The sequence below is a fragment of the Candoia aspera genome, chromosome 2, assembly GCF_035149785.1.
Source record: "Candoia aspera isolate rCanAsp1 chromosome 2, rCanAsp1.hap2, whole genome shotgun sequence".
In the NCBI taxonomy this organism is placed as follows: Eukaryota; Metazoa; Chordata; class Lepidosauria; order Squamata; family Boidae; genus Candoia; species Candoia aspera.
Window position 1 is genome coordinate 97,745,843 of NC_086154.1, and position 21,298 is coordinate 97,767,140.

General features: G+C 39.3%; 1 protein-coding gene across 2 annotated transcripts in view; it reads right to left on the minus strand.

Moving 5' to 3' along the window:
* The window catches only part of MAP2K7 (mitogen-activated protein kinase kinase 7), a 37,305-nt gene extending 18,454 nt beyond the window's left edge, over positions 1 to 18,851 (minus strand). Inside the window, exons 1-2 of one of the 2 annotated variants that reach the window (XM_063292508.1) lie at positions 18,709 to 18,851; positions 11,795 to 11,842 (exon numbers count right to left, since the gene is read on the minus strand). In XM_063292508.1, coding sequence (XP_063148578.1) covers positions 11,795 to 11,842; positions 18,709 to 18,832 — 172 coding nt within the window. In that variant the 5' untranslated portion in view covers positions 18,833 to 18,851. The remainder of the gene's footprint in view (positions 1 to 11,794; positions 11,843 to 18,708) is intronic. The other variant, XM_063292509.1, reaches the window with a different exon arrangement.
* Between the last annotated feature and the right edge of the window lie 2,447 nt (positions 18,852 to 21,298).

Here is a 21,298-nt window from a genome sequence, read left to right on the forward strand (position 1 = left end):
ACTGGCACATAACGCAACTGTGCAAAATCCCTCCTGGCCATGGCTACCAACTGCTCCTCAGACAGACCTCAACAACAATGGCTAAGGCAAATAACTGGCTTCCAAACCAGAACATAAGTACTGAAAAGAACAAGGTTGATCAATAGCATTAATTAATGCCATTCATTTTCTCTTTTTAAAAATCTCTGTTGGATAAAGGGCATTCTATCAACACACTGAACATCAGGAAAGTTTTTGTAAGAACACTGAACCTCTGTTAGAAAAGACAGCATCATGTTTGGAACTAAAACAGTTCCAAATATATTATATCCTTAAACTTTACTGTAAAGCATTATGCCCATATTAGAGATAGGGAAATAAGTTCTGAGGCTCAGATTTCTTCGTATTCTGATTAATGCTGCCCAGTCATTGTTGAATGGGATAGTCTCAGAAATCTAAATTATAAATGAATAAATAATCTTTAATTATCATATATGATCTGACCCACAAAGTATATGGAGTAATGCTGAAAAGAAAATTGGAATAAAGACAATATAACAGAGACATAATTTAAGAGTACAATTTCAAATGTCCAGGGAAGCCATCTTTTTAATGAGTTAAGGTTTCAAAAAAAAAAACACAGTAAACATGAAATAGATGGCTGTATCTGTTGACTATTATGCAAGAAGTTGTTGCATAAGTGTTAGAAAAAGCTAATGAATTAGGGCACCAAAATAACTGAGGAATTATCATCCAATTTCAATAAATTCCAGAAAGGAACCTTCCCTGGTTAGAAAAATTAAGAGAGAGCTGCTTATACCTGGAAAAAAATATTAAATTAGAGCCAGTTTAGAATGGTGGTTTAAGTCACTGGGCTAGAAACCAGGAGACCATGAATTCTAGTCCTGCCTTAGGCACAAAGCCAGCTGGGTGACCTTAGGGCAGTCACTCTCTCTCAGCCCTAGGAAGAAAACAATGGCAAACCACTTCCAAAAATCTTGCCAAGGAAACTGCAGGGATTAGTCCATTGACTCAAAAGCATACACACATATAAAATTCTCCATACTGAAAAAAGGTAAACTCTCAGCTGACCTATTACTAAATGTATCCCTATCAATGCAGCAAAGGAGTTGATATAACCTGACACCTAAAAAGTCAGTATAAAGGAAATAAATGAATGGAACAGTATGCTACTAAGATTCAAGACACAACTTTTAACATCAGAAAGATAAAAGTGAAAGGATGTCAAAGCATAAACGTATTAAAACTTTGTCCTTGGCATGCCTTTTATGACCTTCTTGGTTGGCTATCCTCTTTCTTGCCATAGGTCATTACCTAAATCTCCACTTTCTTCATTTGAACAATCCAAGTCCTTTTCATATTAGATGAAAATACTACTGCCAAGATAGTGATAGTCTTACAGGTAGTCTTCATTAACAATGGTAATTGAGCCCAGAATTTCTGTCACTAAGCCATGCAGTTATAAAGCGAGATGGCATTGCTTGGCAATGGCAATCCTAACAATTCCCCTTGCCATCATTAAGTGAATTTTACCTGCCCTTAGCCTGAGCACCCACCCAATCCAAGCCATTCCGGGCTTGGTTCCTCCCAGTCCCGAACAGTGCCTTCAACTCCCTCTTGCCTATCTCCCCCCACCTATCTCCCCCCATCTCTGCCCTTTTGGAAGCAGAGTTCCAGTTCCCCACACCTACCTTTTGCCTTTTTCACTCATCCCCTACAGGGGAAGCAGAAGCAGCTGCCTGCCTTTGTGAGTCCTTTTTGGACCCAGCTTCTCTGGAGAACATTGTTTCTTCCACGTGGCTCCCTTCAGAACGCTACCTGAGGCGCTGAGAAGATAGGGTAAGATGAGAAGATAGCGTTCTGAAGGGAGCCACGTGGAAGAAACAACGTTACCCGGAGAAGCTGAGTCTGAAAAGGACTCACAAAGGCAGCCAGCCACTTCTGCTGGGAGAAAAAGGCAAAAGGTGGGTGCGGGGAACTGGGAGAGGAGGCAGCTGGGTGAAGGAGTGCAGGCTGGGGAGGGTGGGGCTTGCTATTGGTGGCCTCGTGCCCACGCGGGCGGGACAGGACGCCTCGCGCCGTGTGGGTGGGCTTCCCGCCCCGCAAGGCAGGTTGCAGGGCTTCCAAAAGGGCAGAGGTGGGAGGAGATGGGTGGGGGGAGTCGAAGCACCCTTGCAGTGGTAAATGCGGGCAGGCTGCCAAATGCCCGAATTTTGATCACGTGACTGCAGGAGTGCTGCAACAGTCGTAATTTCAGGCACAGGTTGTAAGACCATTTTTTCAGCACTGTCATAATTTCAAACGGTCACTGAACAAATGGTCATTAAGTGAAGACTACCTGTATATGACTCTATAATGTGACCACATTGGAATGCTATATACAGTTCCAGTTACCACACTTCAAAAAGGACAGAGCTGGAAAAAGTTCAGGAAAGGGAAGACCCCAATCTGGAAATGTTATAGGCTTTGGGACTTTTTAGCTCTAAAGATAAGCACCTCTATATATTGCTGAACTATAAACCACATCATATAAAATTTTAGAGATATTTGCTTTCTTTTCTTTCTTGTAATCTATTGGCTGAGTGTCTCATGGGGTTTATTTAGATAGTAGTAGTAGTAGTTTATTAATTGATTAGTCTTACGGCCATATCAAAGAAAATAAAATAAAGATAAAATACAGGATCTAATTCCAGGGTAAAATAGAGAAAAGAAAATACAATAATAAAATACATGTGTGGTAAATACAAAGAATCGGCATTCAGATATATATCACCTTTGCATGAAACAACAATCTGTTCAACATAACTTTGCTTGCGCCTATAATTGAGCAGCATATTTTAATTATTTGTTGTTTATGAATGTCTAGCATAGAGGTAAAACCACTGGCCAATTAATTGGTAACTCCAGTAAAAAGTAAAGTTATGGTAGAAATGTAAATGACCTGCACTACTATCTTTTTAACATGAAAAATGGTTCACAGAACCAGTACCACAGTCTTTGAAATGGAAAAGAAAAGCAATTTTGAGTTTAGCCTCTTCGATCCAAAGACAATGTTTCTACAAGTAATCACCTTGGGTTAAAGTGTGTGTTTTCTTCCATGTCTAGTTTTTAGAACATACTTCTGGGTTCCCATGGCACAATGAGCCACAAACTAACAATATTTTAGCACAGTATGTGATGTGAATCCAGCTCATGAAGTTAGTTTATTATTCAATGTGCAAATAAATCCAGAAAACTGGGCTGAAGAAACCTTGGTTAATCATGACTAAGCCCATCCTGCAAATACAATCCGTACGAGCCAGCTTCAACTGAATTACCTTGACTAGTATGATTCAGTTGAACAAAAGCCCTCCAGGATAGAGAGTTTTACCTGTTTATCAGATGGCATGCTCACAATGAAAGCAAAGGATTATTAAGCATAATGTACAGATCAGGGGGAGGAAGGTACAACTGTAAACCCTCATTGTAGATATTAAAATTTAATTCAGAAAATCCAGAAATGTTAATGTTTGTGGACGTGTTACTAAACAAATATAATTGCTATGCTCCATGTCACTCCATTATTATTCACCTCCCTCTGCATCCAGATAAACACTATAAAGATCTGAAAACTACAAACCCACTCTTATACCATACTATGCTCATGGTCTCAATCCAAGAAGCTTGCATGCTACTCAAAGCTTGATCATGCAAACTGATAAGCCTCTATCTGTCAAAAAGAAACCCACAGCAAAGGGGAAAAACATGCTGAAGAAAAGGTCACTCACTGCAGTATGTTTCAAGAAAAAGTTATGTTAAAAAGGAACAAAATACTCCTAGTGGGTGAGGGAGGACAGGACATGAAGCAAGTCATAACAGAGAGAAAAAAAAAAGCAAAGCAGGAAAGTTACATCGGTGGGCATAAGCAGATACAGCACAGAGAGTGGAAGTGCAGCAAAGCAAGCAAGCATGCAAGCAAGCACTGGGGATTCTGATATGGGGCATTCACCAAGAACATTTTAATTAGCATAGCTAGTTATGTGACAGAACTCCAATGGTCTTTCTAGACCTGTCCTACTTTGAATTATCAAGGTCAGATCATGTGATAACCAAGGCAAGTGAACTGCACATTTTGCATTTTCACAAATCAGTTAAGATCATTGCCATAGTTTATTTTCTCTAAACAAAGAAGGGGATACTGAGATTTTAAATAGGTTAAAGGTAAAGGTTTCCCTTGACGTAAAGTCCAGTCGTGTCCGACTCTAGGGGGCGGTGCTCATCTCCGTTTCAAAGCCTTGGAGCCGGTGTTGTCCATAGGACACTTCCGGGTCATGTGGCCAGCATGACTCACGGAACGCCGTTACCTTCCCGCCGAAGCGGTACCAATTAATCTACTCACATTTGCATGTTTTCGAACTGCTTGGTGTGCAGGAGCTGGGACGAGCAACGGGAGCTCACCCCGCCGCGCGGTTTCGAACCGCCGACCTTCCGATCGACAGCTCAGCGGTTTAACCCGCAGCGCCACCGCGTCCCTTTTAAATAAGATTTTAAATAAGTGTTAGCTAAAATATGACAGCACTAAAACTAGCCAAAAAAGGGAAGTTAAATCCACACCATTCCCAGATGATAGGCTAAAAGCCAGTTTTCCTGACATCTCTCCAATGAAACATCTATGCCGCAAAATGATCACACTGTTAGAATAAAACCTCTCCCCAAACTATCTGATTTTAGATAGCTAAAATCAGAAGCCTGTAGAGTTAGACTTCTTGCAAGTGTAATTCTGTGGAGTCCTTAGCGCTCTGTGAGCCTTGTTGTTTTCTTGCAGACATTTCATTGCCACTGAAGATGTTGCCTAGTCTGGCAATGAAACGTCTGCAAGAAAACAAGGCTCACAGAGCACCAAGGACTCCACAGTCCAACCCTGAGCTACAAATATTCGCTTTGAAGTGCAATTCTCTATCCATCCAAAAGCAGTCCTAAAACATTCAACACGATACACATTTAAGTAAGTACGCTTAGGACTGACTGCATTAAAAATTGCACATACCCAAGGCCATTGAGTGTCACAAAGAATCTAAGCCTCAACGTGCCTATTCTGTGCATGCAGATTTCTTTTTCCATTAATGTAGTTTGCCCTAATATTAGATGCTGTTCCTAATTATTTTTTTAAGAACATGACCAACTGAAGATGATAAATCTGGAAATGCAGGAAAGGAATATTTTCCTGGGATGGGCAACTTATGTTGCTGATGCTACTGCTGAAAACACAAGTCCAAGCACTCCTCATAATTTGCCACTCTTCCTGGAGCTGCTGGGAGATGAGGAACAACAACAATTGCCCATCTTTGTGCTGAACAGATTTGTTTTTAAAAAACATATATGAAAAATTAATTTGCTATATTTAAAAGGACAAATTTGGAGGTCAAAAGAAATATGAGTTTTATTTGATAGTAACTATCTATAGTAAATACTTGGAAAACCAGGAAACTATCAGAAATGAAGAAATACCTATTAGGATAATGGGACGTAGCTACTTTAAATAAGTTACCTTGATACAAAAACAGTGGCAAAATATAAATGTTTTGAGACACAGGGAAACAGGTATTTCTGAAATACCAGATAAGGTGACATTAAAGCTATCTTGATTGACATCCATGCACTAAAAGGGCAATTAATTTTTCAATATTAATGCTGAGACTTAAGAAAATACATACGAGTGAGAAATCTACTGCTTTTCAATGTAATTTAGTTCCCATATTATCATCACCATCATCATCAACATCAAAACCATTATTCACCACTCATGGGAAGAACATACTTTCGTTTTTTTACATTTCTGAAGATGATACATTTAAGTATTTACATCATCCCAAAGTTCAGGACTCACATAAAATTATACTTATTCCTGAGATTGATCTCCTTCAAATGACTGAAAGAACTTGCAACGGCATTTCAGCCACCAAGATTATACTGACATACTTAGCACTTAAGGCATCTATGAACTCTTAAAGAGTTAAAAAAAAAAAAACACCACCAAGCTCCACAAACTGTGTATATTGCTACATTTAGGGACAAAGATTTTCACCTGCTCTTTCCTGATACTTAAATGTTTCACTGCTGTACCAAGCTCCACAGCAAAATTAAATGCCCCAAAATGCATATCTGATAAAGAGAGAAGACTAATCATTTACACAGAGAATAAAATTAAGCCTATACTTAATGTTTCCTGTAGCTTTATGTTTATTTTAAATGAATATTTATGACAGGAAAATGGACTAGGCAACAGACCTGGCAAGAGGGAGAAGAAGTCAATCTTTTCACATTATGACAAGAATAACCACCTCTACAAATGCCTACAAAGCCTGTTTACAGGAAGGCAAATAATTCCTCAATCTCCACCTCATTTTGAAAAGCTACTGACTTGTAATCTCACCTCTAACCAACTGCAGAAGATCTGCGTATTGTGACCTGCTATATCCCTCAACATCTACATTTCAAGAACATTGTGATGGGGTAATTTTTACAAGGACCAGCTGATGTCCTTTGCAGGAACAGTGAACTACGAATTCAGTGGAAATCAGGACGATGTAAATTCATTATAACTATGTAATTTCTGTTGCCTTGTTGTTTTCTGCAAAAACGGAAAATGTTACTGTTCACTGACTATCATGGGGAAAATAGGCAGTGCTAGTAGAAATCAAGAAAGAAGCAGGCACCTGGAATCCATGAAAAATATGCTCTAAGGTGTGTAAGGTTTATTTATTTGTCAAATTTATATGGCCACTCATCTCACCAGAAGTGACTCTGGGCAGCATACAATAATAAAACAACAACATGTATATAAAAACAATCATATAAAAATATAAAAAATTAAACATTATTAAAATTAAAATATACAAACCCCAGGCATGGACAGAGTGAATATATCCACCTCAAACCTCAGGCCTGATGACATAACCACCTCTTGAGGGACTTCTGGAGCATCAAGAGGGATGGAGCCAACCTAACCTCTGGGGGGCGAATGTTCCACAAGGTGGGGGCCACAGCAGAGAAGGCCCACCTCCTGGGACCCACCAAATGTAAGTCCCTGGCAGATGGTACCCGCAGCGTGCCTTTTCTGCCAGATCTAATGTGATGGGCTGATGTAATCGGGGAGAGGCGGTCCCTCAGGTAACCCAGTCCCAAGCCACGAAGGGCTTTAAAGGTCAAAACCAGCACCTTGAATTAGACCCAGAAGCAAAGTGGCAGCCAATGCACTTTGTGGAGCGAAGATGTAATATGTGTTCTTCTAGGGGCATACATAACTGCCCATGCCGCTGCATTCTGTACCAGTTGAAGCTTCTGGATACTCTTCAAGGGCAGCCCCATGTAGAGCGCATTACAGTAGTCCATTTTAGAGGTGACCAGGACATGTGTGGCTGTGAGCAGAGCCTCCTGATCCAGGAACGGGCGCAACTGGTGCACAACACAAAGCTAATTGTTGAATCCCTCAAGCACACTGATCAATAACACATGATTGTACTGAATTTGCTCTTGTGACCCCAGTTATACTTTCAGATGGTACACTATCTAATGCCATTTTATCATTTAAAAATATCTTTGTAAAAAACTGGAAAATTTGAAGAAACTACTATACCAAAAGTCCAGATATGGAAAGTGTATCCTGTATCTTAGAACTTGGAATTTATTTTGTATTATTTTTTTGCATGAACTAATATGAGCTGAGTTAAATAGACATTTTGATATAAGTTAAAATCTAAAATCTAGTACAACTCTTTTCAAAGATCATTTTGGAAGCAACTGATTCTTTGAGGTTATAGACTGTTCAGTGATCTAAAGGTCTCTCTAAGCAGACAAAAGTCAAGCAGCATCTGAATAAAGCTGCAGTATGAAAAGTGGCCCTATGTTTTAATGATGATGAAACTGTAAGAGCAAAAATAACAAAACAAATTACTTTATAAATGTTTGCTACCACAATTTTTTCTTAACCTCTATCCCCCATCCCTAACATACTTTTCCTACAGTCTTACTTCCCTAAATGCAAATTCTGTCTGCTCTCCTAACAGGTGGGATCAAATTACTGCAGATAACCAAAAGCTATATGAACTTTCTGAAGAACCTCAGAGAAAGAGTTCTAGCAAAGCATCCCCCTATTTATTCATTTAATTTATTTCTATTTCAAATTTATATCACTGCCCATCTCTCCCAAAAAGGGGACTCTGTTTTACTTTCTAAACAGGCAATTTTGCTAAGCAAAAGTAGCCTTCCTTGCTTTGTGTTAATACCACAAATTCAAACTGTTCAGTTTTCCTGTGCCATGGGGGGGGGGGGAATGTACATCTGGAATGCAATTTATAATCAACAATTGCTATTTGATACAACAAATTAAATTGTTGTCACAGACAAAAAGATGTACAAATATTAATCTTTGAATATATCATCTTGTAATTCAAAGAACAAGAGTTCCAGGTTAGCATATTTTGTTTGTCTGCACACAACTAAAATCCATATTCCAATTACAAATTCAGAGCATCAGCAGCACCACCAGAATTGCTTGGACCTGAGATCTTTATCGTGGACTACAAGTTTTAAGAACTAGTAGTTAAAAGAATGACTACTGTGAAACATTTTCTAACAACTGATAAGTTTACCAGAAATAGAGAAAAACAGCAGGTGGCACACATTTTTAACCCCCCAAAATTTATTATTCATCACTGCATACCTTGATTCCTTTGGGATTCAAGCAACAATATTCTGTATAAATAAGATAAAACCTTATTTGAGTCATGCTCAACTCTTGGTGACACCATAGATCTGTCAAAGTAGTTTTCTTGGCAACAATGTGGAAGTGGTTGGACCTTGTCCTCTTTCAACTTTCCAGTCTAGCCTACAGCCATTTCCTAATGATCTTCTATCCAAGTGCTAACTGGGTGTAATCCTGTTTAGCTTTTCATGATTGGCCAAGATTGCCCCAGAGAGTTTATATAAAAGGAGGGATAGAATTGTATAGCAATATGAACCAGAGCAGTGTTCTGTTGTATCTATTTCATCAAGATTTATTTATACAAAGCAGAAGTAATCCAATCAAGTCCCAAAGAGCTGATTGTTTTATAAATAAGAAATACATTGTTTGCTTCATTCAATCCTCTAGTAAGAAAGGTTGATTTTTAGATCTATGTTGTTTTAAGCATGACTTCCTATGTACGGTAGTCCAGGTTAGAATGTAAAGGTAATGACTGGCAATATACTTGAAGTGATAAAGTGAGTGTGATTCTGCCAGTTCCACCTATTAGTATCAGCAAGATTTCCTTCTCTACCAACCTGCTTGTAAAATAATTCACTGACAATGTATTGTTTGTCTTTTACTTTGGGGGCATCAAAACAGCATATTGATTACATTTTCAAACTTTTTTCTGCAATCACAACAGATTTCCAAACTGAAGTCTCTCCAGTCACTCACATTTGGGGAAAAAATGGAAATCAAGTATTTCAATAAAGAAAATAAAGGACTAAAACAAAATGCAGCTCAAAACCTGGAGCAAACAAGGAATTTGGGTTCTATCTACCTTGCTACATGTTGCTCAAATAGCATGATTAGGTTTAGTCAGAATTTAACTGTCTGAAGTACATATATTTTAGACAATTATGTCTCTTAGCCAATCATGTGCACATGTAAACTTATACACATATAGGGAGGCACAGGCAAAGGAACAGAAGCGTTTGGTTCATGAACGTCAGTGAAATATCATTTTGTTATCTATATCTCACGTTTCTACAGATTTAAAAATACAATTCAACAAAAATATTATTTTATGGAGAGTGAAACTTTATACTGTACATCTTTTAGGAAAAATTTGGTGGATTCAACTAATTGTTGGAGATGTGGTGATTAAAAGATGTGTTTCACAAAGTGCTCACATATATATCAATGGCTTGGAAATTAAAAGGATGACAAAAGAAATGGATATGACATTTTTAAATAATAAAATAAAGTTGAAATTACAATGTTTGAAGGCCACCCATTCTCTTTCAATGGTGTAAAGAACTAATCTCTCTTTTCTATATTTGCACAAGAATTTTACCACCAGGAATCCTGTTTGGAAAACTAATCTGAACTAAGAAATTTTAACTATGCATATGAATTTATACGCTTAATATCCCATTTTTGTACTGTTGACTAAAATTATTTAAATATTAAAAATTTAATTGTATAGCATGACATCCATATGTAAGATTAGCTTTGTTTAGTGCTTAAGAAATATGTTCTTTCTTTCCTTCTTTTTGCAATCATATTTTTAAAAATATACTTCTACAAAAAAAAGTTAATTTAATATTGATTTCAAAATAAAAAGGTAAGAAATTCAGCTGGATTATATCTGCAAAGAAGAGCTGGCAAAGCAAAACAGCACAGGTAAGAGCTAGTGTAAGGCAAAATTGGGAAGGCCTGGATGATAATCTATTTAAACACATTCCCATCCTGAGGGACTTCAAAGCACTAATAAGCAAGCTTCCCCAAGACAAATAGCATGCTGGCCTTTCTGTGTTTTCAAGACTGCTACCTCTAGGATAGGAAAAACCACAGTAGCTATTTCACAATCCACAGCTATAGTAGCTTAAGGCAGAAAATGAAGAGGTCCTTTTATATAAACCAAAAAGAATATTTGGCAAGACAAGTTGAATCAAGATGAATAACTGAACATTTACAACGTTAATCCCTCTCACAGTGCTATGGCCTTTAGTCATTAGAGCATGCAGGAACAGATTAACCCAGAACTTTCAATAAAAGATACCACCACTACAATATTATTTAAAGTATAATGTCAATCTAACAACAAAGCAAATAAGGGCAGTTCTTTGTGAAGAGAATTCTACCACCACACAAAACCGTGAAAAGACTAGAAACAAAAACTGGATTTAATTTCTGCTTCAGAGCAAGCACTAATTCCTGCTGTAGTTATGCAGGTATGGCATGAAATCCTCAATTTCATTAACTCTGTTAAAAAGTTCTCAGCCAATAAAATAAAGGTAGTTCTGAGGAAGAGAGTCCTTCAAAGATAATATATCTTTATGCAACATCATACAAACACTTACAAGGCAATACCAAAAACATAACTCATATACTGTTGTGCGATGCTGCCTACTGTTCAATTTAGGTTTCTTTAACTTGCCCTAGGAATCTTAAAGCAATTTATGTTCTGCCAAGTTCCAAGGCTGGGGTGCTCTGCTCCCATTTTAAATCTTGGCTAGAGTTGTGCTTAATGAAAGGAACAGTCGTGATTTTCTGCCCTTAAGCAACTGAACAGCACTGACAGTTTGCTACTAGGTTCTACTTCGAGACAACTGCACTTCACATCGGAAAATTCTTACTTGGCTTTCCTACACGCAGTTGCTTTTTCCACCCCCAAATATTAATACACATTGTATCTATATTTCTGCCACTTTCCACCAGGCATCTGGCAGCGGATCTAGGGAAGAAGGTTGGTAAGACATGGTCCAACATACACATAACTTAAATATTACCTGTTTTCATAAAGTGCTTTGACATAATCAGTAAAGGAAGGTGCTAAGCAACTAATGCAGCTGTGGACAATCAAAACACGTTCTCATGCATGGCTTTATGCATTGCTTTGTCTAGCCAGTCATGACAAGTTAGGCTAGATAAAGGCTAGTAAAGGAAAATACCACAGTGGGAAAGAAGCGGGGTCAGACACACATTTGGAACAGAAGCAGAAGAGTGGCAATTCTATGCAGTTGAAAGAAGCATTAGATAAATGATGCAAGAAATCCAAGCTGCGATGATAAAAAGTTCTGGTACCTGCACGTTGGGATGGAGCGGGAGCAGGGCTTAGAGTGATCACAATAACTGGATTGGGAAAAGGAAGAAAAAAACACGATAAATCACAACAGAAACAGTCAAATCATCAAAATGAAAATAATTCATGTTCAAATCAATTTCAGGACAAGGAATTCAGGAAATTCAGGTAGGGAGAAATCAACAAAGGGGACAGAAGGGTGAAAATGAGATGTATCAAACAAATGAAGAATTTGCTCTACAGTTTTATCAAACAAGTGAAGGATCAATTTCTTCCTCCATTATATTTATGAGCGCTGTTCCTTTAATCTCTGTAGATTTCATCTCCCTACATGGTAACATTCCTTTCAATGGTCTTTCTTCTTTCCTTCCTAGACAGAACCTATTTATTAGAACTTCATCAACAACATGTTCTACCACTTCACAATGATATGAAAAAATATTTCTCCCCTTCTGGATTTTCTGAATTGTTGCACCTCTTTTTCTCAGAATGTTATCTGGGCTTCTTATGGGCCCTACTGTTATATAAAGGGAGACTGAGTGATCTGCAACTTTTACAGTAACACTAGCATTTTGCTTTTGTTTCATATATTTCATAAGCATGAATCAAACACATGGTATGCCAGTGTGAAAAAGTAATCACACCCTTGGATTCAGTATCTATATTACCTTTAGCTACAATAACTACAACCAAATGCTTCCTTTAACTGGTGATCAGTCTCTCATATTGCTGTTCCATCCTGATCCATTCCTCCATGTCAAACTGCTTCAATTCAACTTGAGGGGTTTCTATCACAAACTGCTCATTTCAGTCCTGCCATTACATTTCAATGGGATTTTGACTGTACTATTCCAAAATGATACTGTTCTTCAATCATTCTCTTGTAGACCTGTATGTTTGAGATCACTATCATGTTGCACGATGCACTTGCACTTCAGTTTCAGCGGGTGGACAGATGGCCTATTAGTCCGTTAAAATTCTCTGATACAGGACAGAATTCATGCTTCCTTCAGTGACAGCAAGCCACTCAGAAAACAGTGAAGCATTTCCAAATTATGACAACTATGGAATCAAGTATTTGGTTTCTGACAGGCATAACAGCACACACACAGTATAGCCTGAAAAGTTCCAATTCTTTACTCATATGTCTATAGAGCAACCCTTCAGAAGTCTACAGGATCACCCAGATGCTTTTCTGGCAAACATGAGAAGAGCATCAATGTTCTTCTTAGTGAGGAATGGCTTTTGCCTTGCTAATCTCATGAATTCCATTTTTTTTCCGTACTTTTCAGATTATGTTACCACGAACACTGGTATGAATTATGTTATGGTAACATAATGTTATGTTCATGTAACACATTATGTTACATGAACATAACATTATGTTACCATGATCATGTAGAGCCAGATTGGTTTAGTGGTTAAGGCAACGGGCTAGAAACCAGGAGACTGGGAGTTCTAGTCCCACCTTTGGCATGAAAGCCAGCTGAGTGACCTTGGGCCAGTCCCTCTCTCTCAGCCCAACTCACCTCACAGGGTTGTTGATGTGGGGAAAATAGGAGGAGGAAGAAGTATTAGGTATGTTAGCCACCTTGAAGTATTTATAAAAATAATAAAAGCAGGATAGAAAATAAATAAATTAAAATAAATTAAAAAATAATCACTGATTTAGCTAAGATGACAGCAGCCTGCAGATCCCCGGATATTGCTCTGAGGTTCTTTGTGATTTTGTGGATGATTCTATGTTGTGCCCTTGGAATGGTTTTGACAGGACAGCTATTCTTGGAAGATCACTATTATTCATCAAGATCATACCTTTCTAACTGTGAATTGATGGAGCTCCAGAACTTTTGTAGACTGATGGGTACCAATGACATTTTTATGGAGGCCTTCAGAAATTTCTTTTGAGTTGGCCATGATATTTCTCTAGAATCTGTGTGGTGAGGGGAGGTTTCTGAGATTCGTATAAGGCAGAACTGGTGCAATCAACTCTGATTGTTTATTGAAGTATTCCCACAACTGACCCTAGTTAATTTTTTAACTGAATTGGTTGAACTAGGGAGGGAAGTACTTTTTCACACTGACATGCTGCATGTTGGATTACCTTGGTTATGAAATAAAACAAGCACCAAACTTTACTCTACTCAAAACTCTTCTTATATATCAGTAGGACTTACATAAAATCCTTTTAACATTTAGTGGCAAAGTTAACTACCAAGAATAAGGATTGCTAACTAAATTCCAAACTTCTGCTTCAATGTGTTAAGTACCACTGCAGCACAAGAATTTTTAAATTCCTAGGTATCTAGGAAAGTTATATGTTATTTGTGAAAGCTTAGCATTGAGCACACATATTTCTCTGATATAAAATGTATTCATAGACCTCTATACTGGAAAGTCATTTAGATCATCTTAACTAAAAGCAAAAACAGAATTAAAATTTATTTTCAATTCATATTAATATAAATTTTGAAGTTTTGAATAGTTAATTGTCCTCCATTTCTAAACCTGATTTGTCCATCCATTTTTATCTAGTTTATACCCACCAAACACTATTGTTAGCTATCAAAACCTGCTACTACAAGAAGTGCTCAGACACTAATAATAGTCTATTTGATTCTATTTTTCCTTTATCCCCTCACCTGAAGATAGTATAAAAGTGTATTTACACTTTTGATTTTCTGAAAGTAATTCATAACTACCATAAACATTTAAGATAATTAGGTACAGAAAACATCACCAAAGTTTTGCTTCAAGAGAACAGACATCAGAGATGCATCAATATTTGACCACTTAAACACAGGCAGCTCACTAAGGGGCACTAAGCAAGCCTTTAAACAGTAACCCCTAGCCTTTAAAATGAGAAAAAATCCATAGATTTATTACAAGGATGTCTTATTATTGTTGAAAGAATTATGCAGGAACACTGACAGAACTATAAAAAGATAAACACAAATGTAGCATTCTAATAAAGATCTGACTTTGTCCTTAAATGATAAAAAAATATAGTAAAACATATTTATTTTGCTAGGAGGAATATAAACTAGCCTTTCACTGAACTGGACAATCTGAATTGGACCACCTGACTCAGTCACTCCCAATTTTAGACCTCCAGATATTGGATACAATTCCCATTATCTCAAGCTGCAAGCATTCTGGCATGGGATTACAGTAATCACACTCCAGTAACAATTTGAGTCTGATATTGATAAGGGATGATTCAGTGCTTTCCAGTTATTCTGGACCACAATTGTCATGATCACTGTCCATTGGTTAGACTGACTCAGTTTATTAGAGCTGTTGTTATATAATCCTGAACTGCCTAGCAGTAATTTTCTTTAGTTTCAGATAGGCCCTTTCCAAGTAGGGCTTTGTGTATGGATAGAATATATTCTACTCTGTTCTTAAAGTTCCTTTCTTCTACCAGAAACTAACAATCACTAGGAAACTGACATTAGCAATTTATCATCAGATTCTAAAAGGAGTAGCAATAACATCCACATTTACAAATACACTATGTAACTGACAACTAAAAAGAAACAAGGTTCAGAATCCAAGCATTCTCTATTGGAAACTAAAGAACTAAGGGAAATTTATCAATTAAATTACGGCTTCATATTGCTTTTGCAGATCAAAACAAAAAGGTCTGACAGACCTGAAAACAGAAAAAGAAACTCAACCAAATCAGTTTATTCTGCATATTAAGAACCATCACTCCAAAGAAATTTCAGACTAGGATGCTTGTATTTCTCTAACTATCTGTAGTTATTAGGGCAATGAAGTGCTTCAGACTCAAACTGAAAAGGTGCTTCAGAGCATGTGGGGCATGAAGGAGATGCCACATGATACCAGAAAAAATGTGGCAGGAATGCATACATAGTCTTAGTTGGTATCCTGAATTTGAAACACTTCATAAATATTGTTTCTCCTTTTAAGTCTGCCCTCATTTCAAAAGGTGTTGGACTAGGACCAAAGAGACCCAGGTTCCAGTCCACTTTTAACCATGGAAATTCACTGGGTGACTTTCAGCCAATCAGTCTCTCAGACAACCCCTCACAGGCTTGTGGGGATAAAATGAAATAAAATCCCTATGTAAGCCAACTTGACCTTATGGAGGAAATTCAGAATATAAATCTAACAAATAAATAAACAAAGCTATTTAAGAAATTTCTTGCCTTATTCTGTTTCAGAAAACCAAGGCACATCTATCATTGCTTATATTCTGCAAGGCTTCTTCCACTCTAGGTTTTCAGTGAATTAACTATTACAAGACTGGACGATCCACATGTACCCCTCAGCACCCAGAGAGAGGACCGCTCGAATTTTGTTGGAAAAAATAATTTTCTGTGAAATTATTTTTTGGGTCCCCTCCCCTGCAAAAATAAGAATCTGCGCTGCTGGCCTCTGAAAGGGAAACCACCTAAAATTTTGCTCTCAAATTTCAGTGGCGGCATTTTCAATCATTTTGGAAAGAGGATTTTAAAAGTAGAAATGTGAGTTGCTCGCTTCCCAGATGTTTCCTGCTCCTATTCCCACACTTAACACCCCCAACCCAAGCCAAAGATTTGCTCCACCCCTTTTTTTGTACCATTTCCATCATTCCAATAACAACCTGCAGCCCTCTTGCTGGTCAGGAGAGCAATTTGCAGCCCCAGCCTGGGAAAGTTGCCCACTGTAATTTATTAGATAATAGTACAGCAATGGGCAATGAGGAAGGTCACCTAGTCTTTTAGTCTAGGAGGAGACCAAGCTATTTGTTTCTATTATGCCATTAGCTATGTTACATTATATTACAATAAAGTTACAGTAAAACTCACAGTAGGGGTGGAGGCATAATTTTATTGTTTCTCTGTTCAGATTTGGAAACACTCTTAAGGCATTTTTGAAGACATCTATCAACACAACCTATCATGAGTGATAACCATACAAGATTCTAAAATGACCAAGTAGATCTAAACAGGGATTAACTAAGCACATCCATACCTAGGTCAACCTGGATCTGAAACTGCTACCTAAGAGGGAAATTCAAAAACTCCTATGGGATTTGCATAGCTAAGAGGGATAGCTACTGATATATATATTTGATGCAACTGCCATCCATATGGCAGTCACATATGTGGATAGATTTATATGCATAGCAACTGTGTGAACACAGTACCCTTCCACACAAGAATGACCCAACCAGGATCTTTCCTCATAAGATTCCCAACTAGTATGGCTAATGATGAAAAAGCTGAGATTTTAGGTGGGTTTACCTCAAATGAGCCTCAAAAATGAAACTGGCACTGTATGATCTGCCATTGTTGTGACATTCTGGCCAATTCAAACAGATTAAGGGCTTGGAACAAATCCATATGTGGAAATCTTATAAGAGTTGAAACTTTTCAAGTCAGAAAAACAGCAGGTAAGGTAGAACATGATGGACATGTATAAATGTATGCAACATGCAGAAAAAATAGAAAAGGAATTCAGGGTCATCCAATGAACCTACATGGTGGGTTCTTAGGAATAATGGTTTGCTGGGGAATACAGGCATGCAGATGCTACTATACTATATGTGGGCTTTCTATGGGCATCTGGGCTGGCCAAACACTTGAAAAGAAAGATGGAGTAGAACAGTCATCTAATCCAGTATAATTCTCCTAATATTCTGAGTCAGTTCTATCATTGGCAGATGTGTGTGGATACTATATTTATCAGCGTTGCCCGCAAAGAATTAGGCAAGGAAAGGACAATATGCCAAAACGCAATGGAGGATGTCTAGCAGTTGTTCTGGAAATGAATAAAAATACAAACGAAACTAAATGTAGGTGAAACAAGCTTTTAGTTTTAACTTAAAACTACAAGACCTAGGTATCATACTTAACCTGATTACTGTCTGGATTCAAACAAAATCTTTATCCTGCTTAACAAATTCACCCATTTTCTGAGTTTACACAATACAAAGAATTACCATTACCACCATCCAAAACCAACCCAATATGGAATTTTAAAAAATACCTAAGCTTAGAATGTTGTGAGTATGCAGTATAACAGCTAAGTCTTAGACTTGGTGAGAACCAAGTCAGAATCTTGTAAGCACCGTATACAAAACATCCTATATTTAGCTTGGAACTAGTCTCACTGTTTCCAAACATAAAGAGGCACCAATCCTGCAGATAGACTCTAAGTATCTTTGAGCACACAACTGAGCTTTAAAAGCATTCTCAATCCAGCAGTTTCATTCCTCCCCACTCCACATCAAAAGAATCTGTTAGGCCTTAGTGTGATCCTTTCATGGTCCGTTTTTTAAAATAATTCATCTGCACAACATCTCCAGGTTCTCCCTGTGCCCCAACTGATCTTTCACAGATGTGAACACAGCCCACGTTCATGTGCTCACCGAACTATAAATCAGACAACCATAAATCAGCCTAATGTATTCTGTGAATCCAGCCCATGTACCTAGTTTATTGCAACCCCAATTGTTTAAAAACCTTGGATGTGTCCATGTGCCCCCCCCCCCCGGGTCAATTCTTTACCTTTACCTCGTGAAAAGCTTTGGCACTGGGCTTCAGGGACCTCATAACCCACACCAGGCCATCTTAGGGACTTCCACCCATCGTACACATCTCTTTCTACAAACTCCTCCCTCCCACTCTTTTCCTTATTTTTCTTTCTACCTCAAGACTCAGCTCCTGGGCTTCCACTTTCCCAGCTTCCTTCCTCAACAAGGGCTCGTGGACGCCCCCTCCCTCCACGCCGAGGGAAACAGGCCTTGGCTTCGGCTCCTTCCCCTTTGCCCCGTCCCTCCCGCCCCCTTGGCGGCATCTCCCTTCCCCCAACCCGTCGGTCTCCAAGCGCCTTCCAAACTGGGCCCGCGATAGCCAGGCAGGGCCCCTTCCCAAGGAACTCCTCCACTCAACCCCTCCCTTACTAGGCCGAGCCCGGGCCGGACTGATCTCCAGGTTGAGGTCGATGCGCCGGCGGGCCTCCCTGTTCTCCTGTTTCAGCTTGGCCTCCAAGCGGGACAGCTTCTGCTCCAACGAGGACGCCGCCATCTTCCCCCCCCTCCCCCGAAGACGCCGCCGCCGCCGCCGCCGCGCAGCCAAAATGCACAAACACCGCAACACGCAGGCGCCGTACGAACCAACCAGGCCACCGTAACTCCGACCTCCTCCTCCGGCCCCAGTTTGCCCTACGCTTGTTTTGCGTCGCAGGTCTGTCTCGCACGCACGCGCAAAGCTGAAACCGGCTCCCCGTTCTAGTTCCTGCGCTGAAGCAGCCCGGGTGTCTGTGGCACGTGTGGAACATGTCTGGTGATCGGTGCCGCTCCTGACCTCAGTTAACCCTTGGTAAAGATACCCAGAGATCCTGCCGTGAGATTGATCGAATCGCCCAACTACCCTCGGGTTTCTTCTCGCGACCACCCGGCGCTCCAGAGCTGCGTTCTGTCATCCGACTAAGCCAGATTGTGGCTTGCTTATTGACTGGTTAGCGTGAATTGCAACTCCTGTGATTTCGTAACCATGGTGTGTGGTCTGAACCCACTTAGAGTGTAAAACTGTGGCTTATTGTGGATAAGTGAACTATGGTTTAACACAGATATCCAGAGACCTCTTAAAGTTAATAATATAACAAGGGAAGATTATTAAACACATGACTAGAGAATAAATATAAATATATTTAAATTAAATTAATTTTAAATGCCAAGCCAAAATGCATTACCATGTGTGTCATATGCCCTCTAGTACCTCAAGCTCCTGTTCCATACCTAAAGATTTTGCTCAGCTTAGCAATAATTTTGCCCAAGAAAACCATCCCCCAAACCTTGATCCCTTTAGCGCTCAAAATGACTAATACCCAGCATGGAATAATTTCCAGCCGATATTAGGGTTTATAAGTGGATGTTCCACTGACTGTCCTGGCTGTTTAACACTGTGTGTGTGTGTGTGTGTGTGTGTGTGAGAGAGAGAGAGAGAGAGAGAGAGAGAGATTTCCTCCCCCCTGCAGCTTCCCATTTGTCCCGAATACCTGCTTTGGGAAAGCTGCAGAGGGGAACAGTCAGTGGAACATCCACTTATAAACCCTAATATCGGCTGGAAATTGGAATGCTGATGAATTAATGGGGCAGATGTTGCAAGGCACAGTGTGCTAGAATGGGGGCCCCAAACTCTTCAGCTCATTGACTCCTTCATGAAGTTTCAGATTGTTCATCACCCTCCCAAACATTTATGATATTTAATAAATGCTTTATTTGTTTGTTTCTTTGTCAAATTTATATGGCCACACATCTCACAAAAAAATCACTCTGGGTGGCATACAGCACTTAATAAAACAATAAATATATAAAAACCACAAGGCACAAGAGAGAGTAAATGTTAACCACAGTAATGGAGTCACCTCAAGACCTCACCGGTCCCCTGGAACCCACAGGCCTGATGACATAGCCCGGTCTTAAGGAACTTCCAGAACATTAACAGGGAAGGAACTAACCTAACTTCTAACTACTTCAACTATTATTATTAAATAATAATAATCTTCAGCAAAGGATCATTACCTTGCTGTGGTGCTGGAGCTTCAGCACCTCAGTGATGCCATGAGCTAAACCGTGAAGGGCCACCCAAGACGGGAAGGTCGTGACAGAGAGGTCAGACTAAATGCGATCCCTGGGGAAGGTAATGGCAACCCACCCCAGTATTCTTGCCGTGAAAACTAAATGGATCAGTACAACCAGATATTTGTCGGTATACCATCAGAAGATGAGACCCCCAGGTCGGAAGATGGTCAAAATGCTACTGGGGAGGAACAGAGGATGAGTTCAACTAGCCCCAGACGTGATGACGCAGCTAGCTCAAAGCCGAAAGGACGGCTAGCGGCCAACGGTGCTGGTGATGAACGACGAATCCAATGTTTAAAGGATCAACACACCATTGGAACCTGGAATGTAAGATCTATGAGCCAGGGCAAATTGGATGTGGTTATTGGTGAGATGTCCAGATTAAAGATAGACATTTTGGGCATTAGTGAACTGAAATGGACTGGAATGGGCCACTTCACATCAAATGACCACGAGATCTACTACTGTGGACAAGAGGACCACAGAAGAAATGGAGTAGCCTTCATAATTAATAGTAAAGTGGCTAAAGCAGTGCTTGGATACAATCCAAAAAACGATAGAATGATCTCAATTCGAATTCAGGGCAAGCCATCTAACATCACAGTGATCCAAATATACGCCCCAACCACAAGATGCTGAAGAAGCTGAAGTAGAGCAGTTCTATGAGGATCTGCAGCACCTACTGGACAACACGCCTAAAAGAGATGTTATTTTCATCACGGGAGACTGGAATGCTAAGGCGGGCAGTCAAATGACACCTGGAATTACAGGTAAGCATGGCCTGGGAGAACAAAACGAAGCAGGACATAGGCTGATAGAATTTTGCCAAGACAACTCACTCTGCATAACAAACACTCTCTTCCAACAACCTAAGAGATGGCTTTATACATGGACTTCACCAGACGGA